Source organism: Muntiacus reevesi, chromosome 15, assembly GCF_963930625.1.
Source record: "Muntiacus reevesi chromosome 15, mMunRee1.1, whole genome shotgun sequence".
Taxonomy (NCBI): domain Eukaryota; kingdom Metazoa; phylum Chordata; class Mammalia; order Artiodactyla; family Cervidae; genus Muntiacus; species Muntiacus reevesi.
This window is the reverse complement of record NC_089263.1, coordinates 61496139-61514358: the sequence shown is the minus strand read 5'-3', so window position 1 is coordinate 61514358 and position 18220 is coordinate 61496139. Positions and strand designations below refer to the sequence as shown.

At 50.7% G+C, this 18220-nt stretch overlaps 1 protein-coding gene across 4 annotated transcripts in view; it reads right to left on the bottom strand.

Annotated features, from left to right (window-relative positions):
* Positions 1-2238: 2238 nt before the first annotated feature.
* Positions 2239-18220, bottom strand: part of WDR25 (WD repeat domain 25) — a 133029-nt gene continuing 117047 nt past the window's right edge. For all 4 annotated transcript variants that reach the window (XM_065905933.1, XM_065905934.1, XM_065905935.1 and 1 more), the window contains 3 exons: positions 6658-6828; positions 2968-3108; positions 2239-2485 (listed from right to left, as the gene is read on the bottom strand). In XM_065905933.1, coding sequence (XP_065762005.1) covers positions 2264-2485; positions 2968-3108; positions 6658-6828 — 534 coding nt within the window. In that variant the 3' untranslated portion in view covers positions 2239-2263. The remainder of the gene's footprint in view (positions 2486-2967; positions 3109-6657; positions 6829-18220) is intronic.

The window sequence follows — 18220 nt, the reverse complement described above, 5'->3', positions numbered from 1 at the left end:
GCCTGAGTGGGGAGGCAGGAATGCCCACTGTCTGCCCAGCCTCCCTTCTGCTGAGGCCAGGACAGCCCCTCATGGGGCCTCCACTTCTGCCAGGGGTTAACCTGCAAGGGCTAGGGTGTGGTTATCTTTCTTATTTCACCAAAGCGGCCCTTCTTGAGCCTAAGAAGAGAAGGTGATTCTACCCTGAGCTCCTCCCACACCCAGACCAGTGGCACATGGGTTCACTGGGGCCCTGCTGCGTCCTGCGCAGGCCTGGGGAGTTCCCTCCCTTCACCCTCCAAGGGTCTCAGCCCCCCACCCACACACTCTGGCCCCTCCAGCCCAGCTCGGGGACCCAGCATCCAGTTGACACCGATGGCACGCCAGGCTCCGTGCTGACTGTGGGGGGGTGGAGGACGAGGGACAGAAAAGGAGTTAGCCCTCAGGATTAATCCCGCTTTAGGGCCTTTGCACGGCCCTTCCCTCTGCTTGGGATGCCCTGCTTGTGGACCCCAAGATTCCAGGGGTCCAGAGGCAAAGTAGACCCACTGAAATAAATGCTTCTCCACCAGCCCCAGCTGTTCACTCAGTCATGTCCGTCTCTTTGCAGCCCCATGGACGACAGCACACCAGGCTTCCCTGTCCTTCACTAACCCCCAGAGTTTGCTCAAACTCATGTCCATTGAGTTGGTGATGCCATCCAACTATCTCATCCTCTGTTGTCCCCTTCTCCTCCTGCCTTCAATCTTTCCTAGCATCAGGGTCTTTTCCAATGAGTCAGCTCTTCACACCAGGTAGCCAAAGGATTGGAGCTTCAGCATCAGTCCTTCAATAAATATTTAGGGTTGATTTTCTTTAGGATGGACTGGTTTGATCTCCTTGCAATCCAAGGGACTCTCAAGAGTCTTCTCCAGCACGAGAGTTCGAAAGCATCAATTCTTTGGCACTCAGCTTTCTTTATGGCCCAATTCTCACATGACATTGGAGAAAGAAATGGCAACCCACTCCAGTACTCTTGCCTGAAAAATCCCATGGATGGAGAAGCCTGGTAGGCTACAGTCCATGTGGTGACAAAGAGTCGGACATGACTGAGTGACTTCACTTTCACTTTCTCACATGACTACCGACTGGAAAAGCCATAGCTTTGACTATATGGGCCTTTGCTGGCAAAGTAATGTCTCTGCTTTTTAATATGCTGTCTAGGTTGGTCATAGCTTTTCTTCCAAGGAGCAAGTGTCTTTTAATTTCATGATTGCTCCCAATATGTCCAATCCCCATCCCCAGATGAGCTCCCAAGGTGCCGACACCCGCCACACACTTGACCTTCCTGGACCCTCACAGCAAGCCTGCAGGCTGGGTTCTGACACCGCTTTACAGAGGGGGCAACTGCGGCTCCAAGATGAAATGTGACTCGCTCTCAGCTCCACCAATGGCAGAGCCAGACTGGGAACCCAGGTTCTGGAGAGGCCAGCTGGGCACCGCCTGCCTCTGTGGCCTGCTCCTCAGGTCCTGCGTTTCCTCGCTGATCCCCTGCCAGGACACCCTCCTCACAGGCTCGTGGTCAGCCTCCTCCTGGTAGACTGCCAGGACTGCAGGGATGCACCTGTCCAGAGACGGGCACCTCTGGCCCCCGCCCTCACCCATCAGGGGACCTTTTGGCTCCTGGGGGAACATGTCAATCACAGTCCTGGGAGCACTTAGGGCTCCTCGGCCTGTGGGGATCCTCGCAGGCTCCTTGCTTCTTCACATCGCTCTGTCTCCCAGGCAGATACACTTCCTCGGGCAGAGGGTGAGAAGGAGTGCAGAGGGCCCTAGGCTCAGGCAAACCCGGGGACCTGACCTGGAGGAGGCTGGGGCCAGAGGGGGGGCGCCCAGGCCTGAGCAGACCCTGTGAGACCGGGGGGCAGGCAGACCTAGGACCCAGAGCCCCACCTCTCCAACCCCCACTTGCCCTTTGTCTCCGAGCTCCATCGGGCCCACGAGTACAGAGGCGAGAGAAGCTGCTGATGCGTGTTTGTTGCTGAAATAACCTAAGAAATGGCAAAACACTCACGTTTATTGAGCATCGCCAACAACCCGCCAGGTGCTTTTGCTAACACATAGTCCTCGAAACCCTGAGACAAAAGGTTTTCGTTCCCGTTTTACAAAGGAGGACACTGAGGCTCGGAGGATGGGGAAGTGGCATCCAGCCGAGCCTGGCCCTGAAGCCAGCCTCAGGCCGTCCTCATCGCACACGCCCACCCGCCCGCCCGCCCGGCATCGGGAAGCTTCCATGCCGCAAGGCTCAGTGCCAGATCTTGACGTCGCCCTCCCAGGAGCAGGTGGCGAGCACGGAGGGCAGCACGGGGTGGAAGGTGGTGCCCACGCAGGCCTGAGTGTGCCCGTGCAGCGTGCGGGCGCGGCTGGCGGTGCGGAAGCTGTACACCAGGATCCGGCCGTCGGCGCTGCCCGTCAGCAGCAGGTCGCCGTCCGGGGAGCACTCGCAGCCCACGGAGTAGCCTTCCACCTGCGGAGGGTGAGCGACCAGCTGAGTGACCGCGCGGCTCAGCGCACGCGGCCCCGCGGCCCTTCCCCCGGAGGAGCGGCCGGGCCCGGGGCCGGGGCCGTGTGCCAGGCCGGAGCCCCCGGTGGCTCTCGTGGGTCCAGAGAGCACATCTGTAGCACGGGGACAGGCAGGGGTCCCTGGCGCCTGTGCCTCGGGGCAGCCCGCAGGGAAGGGAGGCCTATGGAAAGGGGCCCCCAGCCCCAGGGCCACGTGAGCCGTCAAGTCAAAGAGACCGGCCCTGTCCGGCAGCTGGGGCCCAGGGAAGGGTCAGATGTGGCCCGGGGCCTTGAGCGACATCAGGTCACACGGTATGGGGTCACCCAGGAAACAGAAAGCACAGGCTGCGTGGACGGAGGGTCCGTGCTCTTGGGGACTGCGAGGCCCTTGCCGGCGTGGTCGCGGGACAACTCCCCACCCCCGGGGGACGGGACAGGACAGGGTACCTTGTGTCCTTCGTAGCGCCGCCTTCTGCTCATCCGGTAGGGCCACACGGCAGAGAACAGGGCCAGGTAGTTCCCGTTGGTCTGCGCCAGGAACACAGGCTCCCGCGGATGCAGGGTGAGGCTGGGGCAGGTGTACCTCTCCTGAGAGACAGCGGGGCACAGACACGGTAGAGCAGGCTCCCCAGCGGGCTCCTGATTCTGACGGGCCCCCCACCCACCCTCTGCTCCTGGGGCCTCCAGCCCCCCGCCCAGACCTCGGCTCAGGGGTCTGCAAGCTTCCTGTTGCTGCTGTAACGAAATGCCTAATTTTGTGGCTAAAAGCACATTTATCATCTTATGCTTCTAGATGTCAGAAATCTGACGTGGTCTCCCTGGGCTAAAATCAAGATGCCAGCGGGCTCTGCTCCTCCTGGGGTCTCTGGGAGGAATCTGTTCCCTTGTCTTTTCCAGCTTCTAGGGGTCCGTACACTCCTTGCCTCCTGGGCCTTGGTGTGGACTGAAACATATCCCCCCAAAGACTTCTATGTCCGAATTTCTGGGACCTGTGTCACCATCTGGGTTTTTTAAAAAAGCAGGGGGATCTTTGCAGGGATTAACTTAAGGATCTTGAGATGAGGAGGTTACCCTACACTACTGCCCTAAATGCAGTCACAAGCATCCATAGAAAAGGGAGGCAGAGTGAGATGAGACACACAGTAGAGGGGACGTGAAGACAGAGCTGAGAGAGAGATCTGAATATGCTGGCATGCATGCGGGCTGCAGGGACGCAGCACAAGCCAAGAGTCACCAGCTGCCGCCAGAAGCTGGAAGGAGCAAAGGACAGATGACAGAGGCCCCACCAGCACCTTGATTTCAGCCCCAGGATACTTTTTACAAACTTCCGGCCTCCATCACTAAAAGGACACATTCCTATTGATTTAAGTCACTGGATTTATGTTACTTTGTAATTTGTTACACAGCAACAGAAAACAAATCCACATGCCCATCTCCACACCTGCACAGTGAGCCGTCAACCTCAGCCCAGCCTAGGGTCCAGAGCCACTAGAACACACAGTGAGCAAGGAGGTGACCGGCCAAGTGCAGAGATAAACACGTGCACACGGGGTTCCGAGCAGGAGGAGAGATCTCGCTGCTTAATGGACTGAGTCACACAGAAACACCCCTAAAAGCTCCCTTCTGCACTGCACCTGTCCTTCCACGTTCTAAGTGATGTCCTGAAGTCACAGCCTCTAAATGAGCCCAAATTCACAGGGCGACACTGGGAGTAGTTGGAACCGCAGACTAATGTGCTGCTGGAGGCTCACGGCGACCTGATAATGAGCTCCTGGTGTGAGGCTCCAGGCGGAGCGCCTCCTCACCGCACGCAGGGCGAGGAGGTGTGACTCTAGGAGGGCTGGCTGCTCGGTCACACAGCACTTTCATCCACCTCACTCCCTTCCCTGGTCTCTGCAGGGCCAGCGGAGGCAGGATGCCCCAGGGGCCAGACACACCCCTCCAGCCCCCTCCCAGGGCTTGCCTTTCTCAGGGGGTTGAACTAGAACTCTGAAGTGAAGGTCTAGAGGCAGGTTTGTTCAGGGCTACTTAGAATCCTCTAAGAACAAGGGGAAAAAAAAAACAGGGAGAGGGAAATGGTGTATGTGGACACCTGCCGCTGCTGAGTGCCCAGTTGTGTCCGACTCTCTGTGACCCCAGGGACTGTAGTCTGCCAGGCTCCTCTGTCCATGGAATTCTTCCAGGCAAGAATACTGGAGTGGGTTGCCATTTCCTACTCCAACGTACACCTGATATATATTTTTAAATTCTGGGTGGCAGCATCAAAGAGATTAGCCATAGCTAACTTGAAATCTTAAAAGACGGTGGTGGTGGTAATGACAATGATGGTGATGATGGTGGTGATTGTGATGACAGTGATGATGGTAAAAGCAGTGATGGTGATAAGGAGGGTGGTGATGATGACAACAATGATGATGGTGGTGATGTTGGTGACGGCAGTGGTAGTGGTGATGATGGTGGTGATGACTGATGGTGATGATGGTGGTGAAGGTGATGGAGATGGTACAGAGGTGATGGTGATGATGATGACGGTGGGGATGGTACTGATGGTAGTGATGGTAGTGATGGTGATGGGGATGGTGATGATGGTGATGGGGATGGTTATGATGGTGGTGATGTTGGTGATGGTAGTAATAGTGGAGATGGTGATGACGGTGGTGATGACTGATGGTGATGATGGTGGTGATGGTGATGGAGATGGTACAGAGGTGATGGTGATGATGACGATGGTGGGGATGGTACTGATGGTAGTGATGGTGATGGTGATGATGGTGGGAATGGTGATGATGGTGGTGATAGTGATGATGGTGGTGATGGTGGATGGTGGTGATTATGGTGGTGACGGTTGGGATGATGGTGGTGATGATGACAATGGTGATGTTGGTGATGGTAGTAACAGTGAAGATGGTGATAACAGTGGTGATGACTGATGGTGATGATGGAGGTGATAGTGATGATGGTGGTATTGATGGTGGTGGTGGTGGATGGTGGTGATGGTGGTGATGGTGATGGAGATGGTTGGGATGGTACTGATGGTAGTGATGGTGATGATGGTGGGAATGGTGATGATGGTGGTGATAGTGATGATGGTGGTGATGACTGATGGTGATGATGGTTGGGATGATGGTGGCGATGATGACAATGATAATGGTGGTGGTGATGTTGGTGATGGTAGTGATAGTGAAGATGGTGATAACAGTGGTGATGACTGATGGTGATGATGGCCGTGATAGTGATGATGGTGGTATTGACGGTGGTGATGGTGGATGGTGGTGATAATGGTGGTGATGGTTGGGATGATGGTGGTGATGGTGGTGGTGATGATGATAATGATGATGGTGATGACAGTGATGGTGATGATGGTGGGGATGTGATAAGAGTGGAGATGGTGATGGTGGCGGATGGTGGTCATGATGGTGGTGATGGTGGCAGTGATGGTGAATGGTGGTATTGATGTTGGTGATGGTAGATGGTGGTGGAGATGGTGATGGTGGCGGTGATGGTGATGATAGGTAATGCATTTATTGAGAACTCCCTCCAGCTGGCACTGTGCTAGACTAAGTATCTACATCTTTTAATTCTCAAAACCACACTATGAGGCAAGAAATATTCTCATCCTCAGTTTTCTAAGAGAAAAACCATGAGAATCAGAGGGTAACTACGGGGCCTGGGCCCCTGCTTGCAGGTGGCCTACCTTCAGGGTCAGGGCTCCAACCCTTGAGTCACAGCCCCTGCCAAAGCTACTGGGCAAGGGGCAAGGTGGACCCGCAAGCCGCCTAGGGTGGTGGAGGGTTAGAGTAGGGTCGTCTCGGGGTGGAGAGCCACTTTCCTGTGGATGTGAATGAGGCTGCCTCCCACACCCTTACCCCATGGCATGGCTGTGCTGGGCATAGAGCGAGTGAGAGGACTGCGAGGGAGTCACCCCAATCCGGGAGCCCAGGGAAGGTACCCCGGGCAGGCCTGGACCTGCATGTTGCCTCTCCCAACCCTACAGACTTCAGGTAGCCCTCTGCCTCCTAAGCTCCTTCTGGCTGAATCACCTCCACAGGACGCAACTTGGGACCCCAGACAGCCTGGAGGCTACACGGATGCACCCTGGGGCGCAACCTGAAGCCAATGCCCAACGGGGTTTCTCACGTGGAAGATCTGGTTGGAGATCTTGGCGGAGCTCTGGAAATCCCAGGCAACGATGGTGCGGTCGGCAGAGTCCCGGCTTGAAGCGTCTGTGCTGCTCAGAAACTCGGAGCCTTCCCGGAGGAAGAGGATGTCCAAGGTCTGCTGGATGGTGGCCTTGTAGCTTCTCACCACCTGCAAGAGCGGGCAGCCGTCATGGTGGGGCCCCCAGAGCCCACGGGCAGGGCCAAGGAGGGCACCGACTGCGTGTGGACTGCAGGGTCTGGGGGGGCAGTGCGGGAAGATGTGCGCCGCCCTCCACTCCCACCAGGACAAACAGCCCAAGCATGGGGGTGGGCGCTGCTGGAGGGAGACCTCCGGGGCCCCCCAGGAGGCACACGTCTGTCTCCCTCGGGCCCTGCTCCCTGACACCCGCCACGGCCTTTCCTCTCCCAGTGGATGTCCTCCACGCCCACGCCCTCCCCACACCCATTGGCACATGGGCCCAGGGAGGCAAGGAGATGCCCCCCGGCCTCCTGACGGGTCCCCTAGGGAGCAGCGGGGGCCGATGAAGCAGAGCTTAGGGAAGGGCCCACGCCTGGCCAAGGGCACAGAAGGGCACCGTCACGTGACGCCCACCAATGCCTGGGCCACGTTTTGTGCAAGGCTCTTGGTTCTGAAGAGTCCCATAGTTCACAGCTCTCAGAGCCTCGGTCTGTAGTCCCTGGAGGGGTACCTGCGACCTGGGAGCCAGCCGTCGCCAGCTCACGGAGCCAGAATCACAGGACGTTAGCTAGCTTTAAAGACACGCCTTCTTTCTTACATCATTGCCAACATTCCATACTCTTCCCATCTCTAAACTAACGCAATTTAGCATCAAGCCATTGTTCGGCTCTCTTCAGAGCGTTTTATCACATGAACCTTCCATTCGACAACAAGTAGGCTGGTTAGGAGCAGGGTGGGGTTCCCAGCACCAGGGTCAACAAGTACCTCCGTGTAACAAACTCCAGGATGACTTTAAATTGCAATAGTGAGCAACAGGCTGTGGGCACAGCGCCTTGGGCCCGCCTGCCAGGCCTCGCGGCCTGTTTACCAGCTCCCAGGGCGCCACCATGTGGCCACAGTACAGACACAGCTCTCCGGCACCTCAGCCGCCGGTCGGGAAACGAGCTGTCTTGACACATATTTCAAAAACTGAAATTTAAAATCTTGCAAATACTGCAGACCTAGACATCGTAGCATCCTCTTTCAAACATATGTAAGTCAAATTCACGTGAAATGCATAAATCCAATTGAGACAGAGGGGTATTTTGAGACCCATTCTCCAGATGAGGAACACTGAGGCGCAGAGGGATGCAGCCATTTGCTCAAGGGTGCAGGGCCAGGGCGCGGTGCTTCCCGGGGGGGCTCCCGGCCAGGTCTCCTGCTGGCCAAGTCCTGCCTCGGTAAATGCTGGGACAAATTCCTGGGAGGAGGGTGGGCGACCAACAAGTGCCTGCTCGGAGCCTCTTCAGAAGCAGCTCCCAGTGAGCGTGGTTTCTGGGTGGGCCCCCTGGAGCCTGAGAGGTGGTCCAGGGGCAGAAAAGAGAGGGCACCATACAGGCCTCGGAACCCAGGCCAGACTGTGCGGCTGCTCCCCACACAGCACAGGGCTGCCAGCCTCCCTTCCTCTCTCTTTGCACCAGGATCCCACAGGCTCGCCCTGCCCTCCCAGGGAGCCATGAGTCTCCTGGGGTGTGAACTGGAAGGAATGCTCCGACCCCCAGCCAGGCAGGGCACAGCAGCTGTTTTGCGGACGGATGCTCCGGCCTGCCATTTGGAGCCGGGGCAGCGGTCTAGGTCCTTTGAGCAGACAGGGCACGCGGCCGCAGTGCCCAACATCTGCCCCTACAAGCGCACGCTATCCCGACTCACCAAGCACAGCGCCGTCTCAAGACAGGCTTTGGAACCTGCTCTGGTGGGAAGAGAAGGGAGGGGCGGGAACCAGGGTTCCAGGCCCACTGCCCCGCCCATCGCGGAGCCACGACTCTCCCCTCACTTAAACCCCGCTCCCCGCCAGCCAAACCAGGCCTCCACACCTCGGCCGCGTGGGGGTTGCACGCCCTCCGGCCCCCTTTCCCAAAGCTCTCGCCATCACTGCATCCAGGTGAGGAGCAGGGGCTGAGGATGGCCCTGAGCAGCAAGGATAGGAGTAAGTCTGACCCAACTCACGCCCCTGGACGTGACCGCCGCACTGAGGAGCTTCTCCTCCCGGGTCAGGGGGACATGGCCCCCCAGAGCCCCACCGGCCCATGGAGAATGGCCGCCGGCGCGCACGACCGTGAGGCTCACGGGCACCGGGGCCACCTCCAGCAGCGGCACCTCAGTCCCCACACGCACTCAGGAAACGCACTGACCCAGCAAAGGACGGGAGAAGAGGACCGCCCCTGGAGCTCCAGCATCAGATAATTCATCTCCTGACAACGCGGGAGGAAGCTTCTCCCGGAGCGCGGCGCGGAAGCCAGGAGGAGCGAAGTGCCGGGGTGCTCGGCAGAACGACCTGCGTGCCCACCAACACACCACTTTGCCTCCCCAAGACAAACTTTTCCAGGAGAATAAAAACCCTTGCTCTGTACACTTCCTGAGAACGCATGGAAATGGCCCAATTCATTAGGGCATCATAAAATCAAATGGCTGGAAAACCAGGCGTGTTATGGGCGATCCCTGCCAGTAACACTGCTGTAAGTGGAAGGCTGACCTTTGGAGTGATCACCAAGGAACATGATTGACTTGCCTTCCCAACTGCTCCTGCCCCAGGAAAGAGCAGGGAAGTCATTTGTGCATCTAGTTGGTGGGTTTTATGACGAACTTAATTACACCGACAGCTGGTTCGTCCAGTCCCAGGGACGAGGGATGGTGCTACACCGGCCTAACTAGCTGGATCCAGAGGGGAGCCTCGCTCAGACTCTTCTGGCAACCCGGGCCTCCATCAGCAGACATTTGGAGACACTTGGCCAAGAGGCTACGGCTCTGGGAGAAAAGGAAGACGTGATCAAGACACATTCAGTGCAATGAAAACTACCTGATGACCCTTTAAAAAGTCTGCTTGACCCGCCAGACAATCCTGGGTAACTGGGCTGCTCTGGATTCATCTGAAGGCTCAGCTTTCCCTTCCCGGGGCCCCTGGCACATCCGAGGTGTGTGGGGTTTGGGCAGGGGCAGGAGAGGCTCTAGTCCAGCCTGCTGACTCACTGTGTGCCCAGGGCAGTCCTGCCCTCACCACATCTGGTTTCAAATCATCACCACCCGGGGACTGGCCTGGACGACAAGCTTCTACTCAGCGCTGGATCCCAGAGACAGGAAGAGCTGGGGAAGCCTGCTCCCCTCCTCCCACCCAGGCCCGCAGGGACAGCGAGGGAGCCGCTGCTCTGGGCCCCACGGGACGGCCGAGGCCACCTGCCCACCGCGCATGGTGCTGTGCTCCTGTCTGTCTGTCTGGTACCCTTGGCCAGGGCTGGGTCTGCCCACTGCAGGCAGCAGTAAGGTGTGCTGAATGGGTAACTGAGTGAGCAGCTACGCAAATGGACAACTTGAAAAGCAGCAACCTGTGGCCTCCGGTTGCCAGGAGCACGTCAGCCCTTGGGCATCACGAAGTCCATCACGGGCCCCTCCATGGCCCTTGCCGTGGAGACAAGGACACCTCAACCTCCAAGGATCTCTGAGGCCGTGGCAGGGGGCTGGGGTGACGCTCAGGGCATGCACGGCACGGCCAGACATCCGGAGGTGGCAGGGCCAAGCTCTCAGGCAGACGCCCGGGTGTCTGAGCGTGATGGCCCATCTGGCTGCCTGGTCCAGGGCAGGCAACTCACCTCTCCGTGCCTCAGTCTCCACACCTGCAAGGTGGGGCTAATCAGCAGGACCTATGGCTCGGGAGTGAAGGACAGTGACGGGCCTGGCCAAGCTGCCGACACACAGCAGCTGACCATAATCCTCTTCCCAGGCCAGCCAGAGCTCGTCCCTGGGATGGGGTCGCGGGTCCTTGGACAAATCCCTCCTCCCCAAATCTCAGTTCCTTCCCCTTGAAAATAAACATATTGGTCTCTTCGGGTTGAAAGACGAGACGAGTCTCTGCACAAAGGCGTGCTGGAGAGTTGAGCACAGGGCCCCTTTCTGTGGCTTAAAATCACACAAGGGAAAGTAGCCAGTCACAGAAGACAGTATACACCAAAAGTGCTCTGTGGGTAATTTTTTTAAAATCAGAAACTTCTATTAAAAACAAAAGAAACTACACAAATATGAGAAGAGAGTATGATTAAATTTTTCTACAACCAGAGACTAGGGGAAACTTTCCTGGCTAGCGCTTCAAGGCCAGAGCACGAAGAGAAAAGATGGCAAACCTGAGTACCTGAAAATAATAGTGATAACAACAGTAAACACAATTGCATGGCACAAGAAACAAGTAAATAATCAAGAGAAGTAAAAAGGACAGATGGGGAAGACACTTGAGATTTACAGGTCTCATCCTTGTTTAGTTGCTAAGTCGTGTCCAACTCCTTGCGACCTCATGGACATGGAATTCTCTAGGCAGGAGTACCAGAGTGGGCTGCCATTTCCTCCTCCAGGAGATCTTCCTGACCCAGGAATAGAACCTGTGTCTCCTGCACTGCAGGCAGATTCTTAACCACTGAGCCACTTGGGAAGCCCCAATTTATAGGTCACTATCACAAAGGTCCGTCTAGTCAAGACCATGGTTTTTCTAGTGGTCATGTATGGATATGAGAGTTGGACTGTGAAGAAAGCTGAGTGCTGAAAAATTGATGCTTTTGAACTGTGGTGTTGGAGAAGACTCTTGAGAGTCCCTTGGACTGCAAGGAGGTCCAACCAGTCCATCCTAAAGGAGATCAGTCCTGCGTGTCCATTGGATGGACTGATGCTGAAGCTGAAAGTCCAATACCTTGGCCACCTCATGCGAAGAGTTGACTCATTGGAAAAGACCCTGATGCTGGGAGGGATTGAGGGCAGGAAGAGAAGGGGACGACAGAGGATGAGATGGCTGGATGGCATCACTGACTCAATGGACATGAGTTTGAGTAAACTCTGGGAGTTGGTGATGGACAGGGAGGCCTGGCGTGCTGCAATTCATGGGGTCGCAAAGAGTCGGACACAACTGAGCGACTGAACTGAACTGATCCCTAATAGTCCCTAATATACAGTTTCTGAAAATTGATGAAAAAGACCAATAGCTCTACAGTAAAATGGGCAAGAAGAATGAACAGAGAGTTCATATCAGAGGGAATGTAACTGGTCCTTTAATCCTCATAAGAAATGAAATTTTAAAATTACATGGAGATATCATCTCTTATTGGACTTCCCTGGTGGCTCAGAGGGTAAAGTGTCTGTCTACAATGCGGGAGACCTGGGTTCGGTCCCTGGGTCGGGAAGATTCCCTGGAGAAGGAAACAGCAACCCACTCCAGTATTCTTGCCTAGAAAATCCCATGGACGGAGGACCTTGGTGCAGGCTACTGTCCACGGGGTCGCAAAGCGTCGGGCATGACTGAGCAACTTCCCTTTCCTTTCCTTTCCTATCATCTCTTATCAAATTAGAAGATCCCAGAGTTCGACAACACACTCCGTTAGGTGGCTGTGGGGCATTAGTTACACTACACACTGCTGAGAGAAATGTAAAATGGTCCTGTCCCTCCGGAGAGAATTTGGGCAATGCCAAGCAAAACGGCATAGGCTTGTTACTCAGCGACACGTATAACCCAGCACCCCGACTTGTAGGAACTGACCCCAAACTCCAGGCAAGAGTGCTGGAGTAGGTTGCAATTTCCTTCTCCAGGGGACCTTCCCAACCCAGGGATTGAACCCATGTCTCCTGCACTGCAGGCGGATTCTTTACCATCTGAGCCAAATGTACAAAAGGGGACCAGTTAAACAGATGTCAGTCCAGGCACGTCCTGGAATGCTATGTGCGGTGCTGAGAAAGGGACTGAGGCCCGTGTCCCCGCCTGCTGCGGGCTGGCTTCCCGGACACACCGCTCAGTGCAAAGTCAAGGTAGAGAGGAACAGGGCATAAAGGAAATACGAGAGGTTTGTATTCGCTTCCACAAAAACAGCAGAAAATAAACCAGAAACTGAGTAAGGAAATAAATCGGTCAGGCTGCCTCTGAAGGGGACAGAACAGACTGGGGAATTCGGGGCCAGAGGTAGAACCCAGAGGATCTCTACAGAGGGGTAGACAGTAAATACATCAGGGTTTGGAAGCTACATTTAGACACTGTTGCACACTTTGTGTGTGTGGGGGGGGGGTGGAGGTTACAGTCATTTAAAAGTGTAAAAACCATTCTTAACTCAAGGACCACACAAAAACAGTGTAGCCAAGATTGGGCCCATGGGCTGTAATTATCCAATCCCTTCTCCAGAACCATGTCCATATTTTATAAAATTATACAACAATATTAACTTAAAAGGCAGACTCTTAAAATGTGAAAGCAAAATTAAGCAAATAAAATTAACCATCTTGAGCTAGTAGCTTAACCACACAAATAGAATTTATTTTAAAAGATATGAAAGCACAGTAGTTGAAGGTAGATCCTCTGATGAATATACATTATAAACTGAAAACAGTAATTTGATGGTAAATCTTAATTGGATATACTTTGCAAACAAAAAGAACTGTGAGAAATCTCACACTGTTTTCAGCCATTACATTGCTAGAGTCAATCCATACCAAAAAAAATTGAATTAAGGCAGAGAAAAATAAAATTTTTCAGTATAAAAGAGATCAAAAAATGTATGAAAACAAAGAAGTTAAAGAAACACTCTGTAAGGCTAAATCTGAATTGAACAAATCAGCATAAACAATGATATATTTTTTCTTAGAAAGAAAAACATTTCCTAGCTCTGTCTGAAGGAGCCAAGAAAGTATGAACAACCACCACACTCGGATTCTGGTCTCTAAACCCGAGGAAACCCACGAGAGACACATGTGACAAAGCAAGGCATCACACTAGTCATCACAACTATACGTAAGCTATGTTTAAGAAGGCAGACGGAAGACTGGCCCAGCTTGGAAGGGACGTGGAGGATACAGGCGCCCCAGAAAATTCCTAGCGGTGGCATACACAGTGCTTGAGGGGAAAGGTGCCTTAGATGGGGCTAACATCACATGAGACACTGCAGAAGAGAACATGACCGAGCTAGAAGACACAACAACTGAAAATTTCAAAACACAGGAAAGAAAAAAGACTGAATTTCTAAAAACGAACAAAATCTAGTTTTCAACCAAAATGGAGCAAACCCATTACGGCCTCTCACTCTCTTTCATAAATTACAGCAAAAAACTCTGGGCGAAATCCAAGAAGCAACTACCTGAAGACTTTGCAAAGTAAACAACAGCTGGTAGGCTGACGAGGGAATCTGAAATTTGAAGAAAGACAAGTACAACAGGTAAGGTTCTAGTCTTTGTTTTAGTTTTGGGGGAGGGGGGCATTGGGGGTTTGTTTGGATTTTGTTTTTAGAGGGTTTTTTTTTGGCCTTTTAACTCCTGATGTTGACCCACAGACAGACTGAATTAAGGAATTACATAGTAGACATGGACAGCAAAAATTTTGAAATAAATCCATCATCCTGGCCAGAGGAATAAGAAAATGGGTCCTTGTAAGCCAGAGAGTACAGGGGAAAGTTTTAAAATATCTCCTTGCTCTCCTAGCCCTGCCCTGATGCCAACCCCAACAGCTCTGACAGTTCAGGACAAATACCTAAAAACCAGAAGGGAAGAAATCTGAATAGAAGAGCTAGGAGAAGAGGGAAAATTCATGTTATCTTTTCATCTCTTTTCTCTGGCCAATTTGTGTTGAAGGGGATCCCACTTACGGACATGGTGTGGCGAGGCAGCAGGCTAACATTCTCAAAGAACCCCATCTCTGTGCAGAAGAACCAGGAAAGGAAGTTCAGGAAGCCAGGCAGCATGGGAGAAATTCCGAAGAGGAGAAAGCTGAGAAAGGAATCCTCTGCTTCTGGATATGAACTGACCGCATATCCCAGGACAATCCCTAAGTTACAGTGTGTGTGGAACACAACCAAAGAAGCACAGCTAAAGCTTCGAGCAGTGGCATAACATATTGCGGCTGCCCCAGTCTGAAACTAACCCTTAAGGGGTTCAGCATAACAAAGGTTTTGAATATGGAACTGAAAATAGGTTCACTGCCCGCAGGAGAGAAGGAATTCACAATCTGAATCTAACAGACTGTGTTAGATTAATCTGCCTATTAAGACAAACAAATCACTATTCTCCACGGGATTTTAACAAGACCAGGATCTTACAACATAATATTAAAAATGTGCACAATATAGTCTGAATTTACTTGTCATACAAAGAACCAGGAAAATGTAAACAGTAGCCATAATAAAAGAGAAATTATATATGCCAACCCCAAAATGACCCAGATGCTTGACCCATACTATCAGACATATTTAAATAGCTATTAAATAAAAATCCTCAAATAAACATCTATTAAATAATAATCCTCAGGATAAACACCCTTGAAATGAATGGACAGATGATCTCAACAGAGAAATAGAAATATATATGCAGTAAAGTGCATGCTCAGTACTATCTGACTCTCTGCAGCCTCATGTACTGTAGCACGCCAGGCTCCTCTGTCCATGGGCTTCTTCAGGCAAAAATACTGGAGTGGGTTGCCATTACCTTCTCCAGGGGATCTTCCCAATCCAGGGACTAAACCCACATCTCCCATGACTCCTGCATTGGCAAGCAGATTCTTTACCATTTGAGCCAATTTGGAAGCCCAGAAATTAAATATATATATATACACACACATATAAGTGAAAGTTAAAGTGACAGTCGTGTCCCACTCTTTGCGACCCCGTGGACTATACAGTCCATGGAATTCTCCAGGCCAGAATACTGGAGTGGGTAGCCTATCCCTTTTCCAGCAGATCTTCCAGATCCAGGAATCAAACCGGGGTCTCTTGCATTGCAGGCGGATTCTTTACCAACTGAGCTATGAGGGAAGTCTACACACATATATATATATATATAATATATGCACACACTTATACATACACATACACACACACATATATATACTTTCTATCTTTAAGTAGAAATTTTAGAACAGAAAAAAATATTTTAACAATGGGATAAGCACCGTAACAAAATGGAAGTGACAAAAGAAAGAACTGGTGAACATGGAAAAGGATCAACAGAAATATTTCGACCTTAAGAAAAAACGAGGACTTCCCTGGTGGAGCAGTGGATAAGTATCCGCCTGCCAATGCAAGGGACACAGGCTCAATCCCCGGTCCAGGGAGATCCCAGTGCCACAGAGCAACGAAGCCCGCGCGCCACAACTCCCAAGCCCGCACTCTAGAGCCCGCAGGTCGCGACCACAGAGTTTGTGCACTGCAACTACTGAAGGCCACGCCGCCGGAGCCCCCGCGCCACAACAAGAGAGGCTACCACGAGAGGCCCGCGCTCCTCGACGCAGAGCAGCCCCTGCTAGAGAAGACCCACTCAAAGCAACAAAGACCTCGCACAGCTAATAAGCAAATCATTCATTAAAAGGAAAGAAAAGTTAGATCCTAATTTAAAAAGAAAAAACGGGTGAAGTCTTAGGAACTTGTGAGATAGTATCAGAACTTAAAATAGTTTAGTCAATGGAGTTCCCAAAGGACGGGGATAAGAGAGTCGTGCCAAAAAGAAAAAATATTGATTGAAAAGTGTCCACAATGAGCACACTGAACCTTTACCAAAATAGACCACGTTATAGGACATCAAACAAGTTTCAATAAATTTAAAAGGATTCAAACATACAATGTATGGTGTGTGACCACAATGGAGTTAAATTAGAAATCACTAACATATATATATATATATATATATATATATGGAAAATTCCCAAGTATTTGTAATATAAATTCTCCTAAATAATCCATGGATCAAAAAGAAATACAAAATGTAGTGAGAAATAAATAAATAAATAAATAAAAATGTAGTTAGAAAATATTTTTAACGGAATGAAAATGAAAAACTGTATCAACAGTTGTGTAATGAAGCTGCAAAACCTAGAGGAAAACTAAAAGCACTGAACATCTATAGCAGAAAAGAATAAAAATCCCAAAAGAAAATAAACCTAAGTTTTAAGCAGGAAAGAAAAAAGTTTAAAAAGTAAGTTGATCATTTCTTAAAATAAGAGAAATAGAGAAAAATCAGTGATACAAAAATGTATACTTAAAGATCAAAAAAATTGATAAATCTCTATCCAGACTGACAAGAGGAAAAAAGGAAAAGACACAAATTACCACTATCAGGAATGAGAGAAATGAGGTGATATCGCTACATATTATACAGATATTTTTAAAATAATTAAAATAGCATGACAAACTTTATACCTAAAAGATAATTTTGATGAAATACATGCATTTCTTGAAGGACAGAAACTACCAAAGGCCACTGAAATAGAAAAAGAAAATTGGAATAACCCTATATTTACTAAATAAATTTTATTTGAGGTTTCAAACCTTCCCAACAAAGGAAATTTCAGGCCAAGCCAATTTCATCTATAGTCAACTCTAATAAACATTTATGGGCAAAATAATATCAATTATACACAAACTCTTCCATAAAACTGAAGAGAAAGGAATACCTTCCAAGTTATTTCATGAGGACAGAATTACTCTGGTATCAAAACTAGACAAAGATATTATAAGAAAAGCAAAGCATAGATCAATACCCCTCATGAATACAGATTTTTAAAAATTCTTACATTTTAGCTAGTAGAATCCCAAACTATGTAGAGAAGATAATATATCATAATCAAATGAGATTTAACCCAGGATTACAAGGTTGCTCTAATATTTGGAAATCTTTCAAGAAAATTCACCATATTAACATAATAAAAGAGAAAAACTACAGTATCCTTTCAACAGATATGAGAAAGGCATTTGACAAAATCCAGTGGTAATTCATAATAAAAACTCTCAACAAGCTAGAAATAAGAGGAAATGTCCTCAAACTGGTAGGAGCATCTACCAAAAGACAGCAAAATACTACAGTTAACATCATACATAACTATGGAAAAGAATATGTTTCTTCTAAGACTGGAAATAAGGCATGTCTTTTTTCAACATTTCTAAGTCAACGTTGTTCTGGAGGTCTGAGCCAGTGCAATAAGGTAAGAGGTGGTAGTGGTTTAGTCACTAAGTCGTGTCTGACTCTTGTGACTCTTTGGACTGCAGTCCACCAGGCTTCTCTGTCCTTAGGATTCTCCAGGCAAGCATACTGGAGTGGGTTGCCATTTCCTTCTCCAGGGGACCTTTCCCACTCAGGAACTGAACCTGGGTCTCCTGCATTGCAGGCAGATTCTTTACTGACTGAGCTACAAGGGGATCCAAGGTAACAGGAGGAAGAAGGAAAGAAGAAATTACATCTAAATTAGGAAAGAAGCATTTAAGCCGCCTTTATTCACAGATGACATGATCATCTTTGCAGAAACAGAGTCTACAAAGAAAGAAGCAACTAGACTACATGAGCTTAGCACAGTTGCAGAATTCAAGGTAAATATACAAATATTCACTAT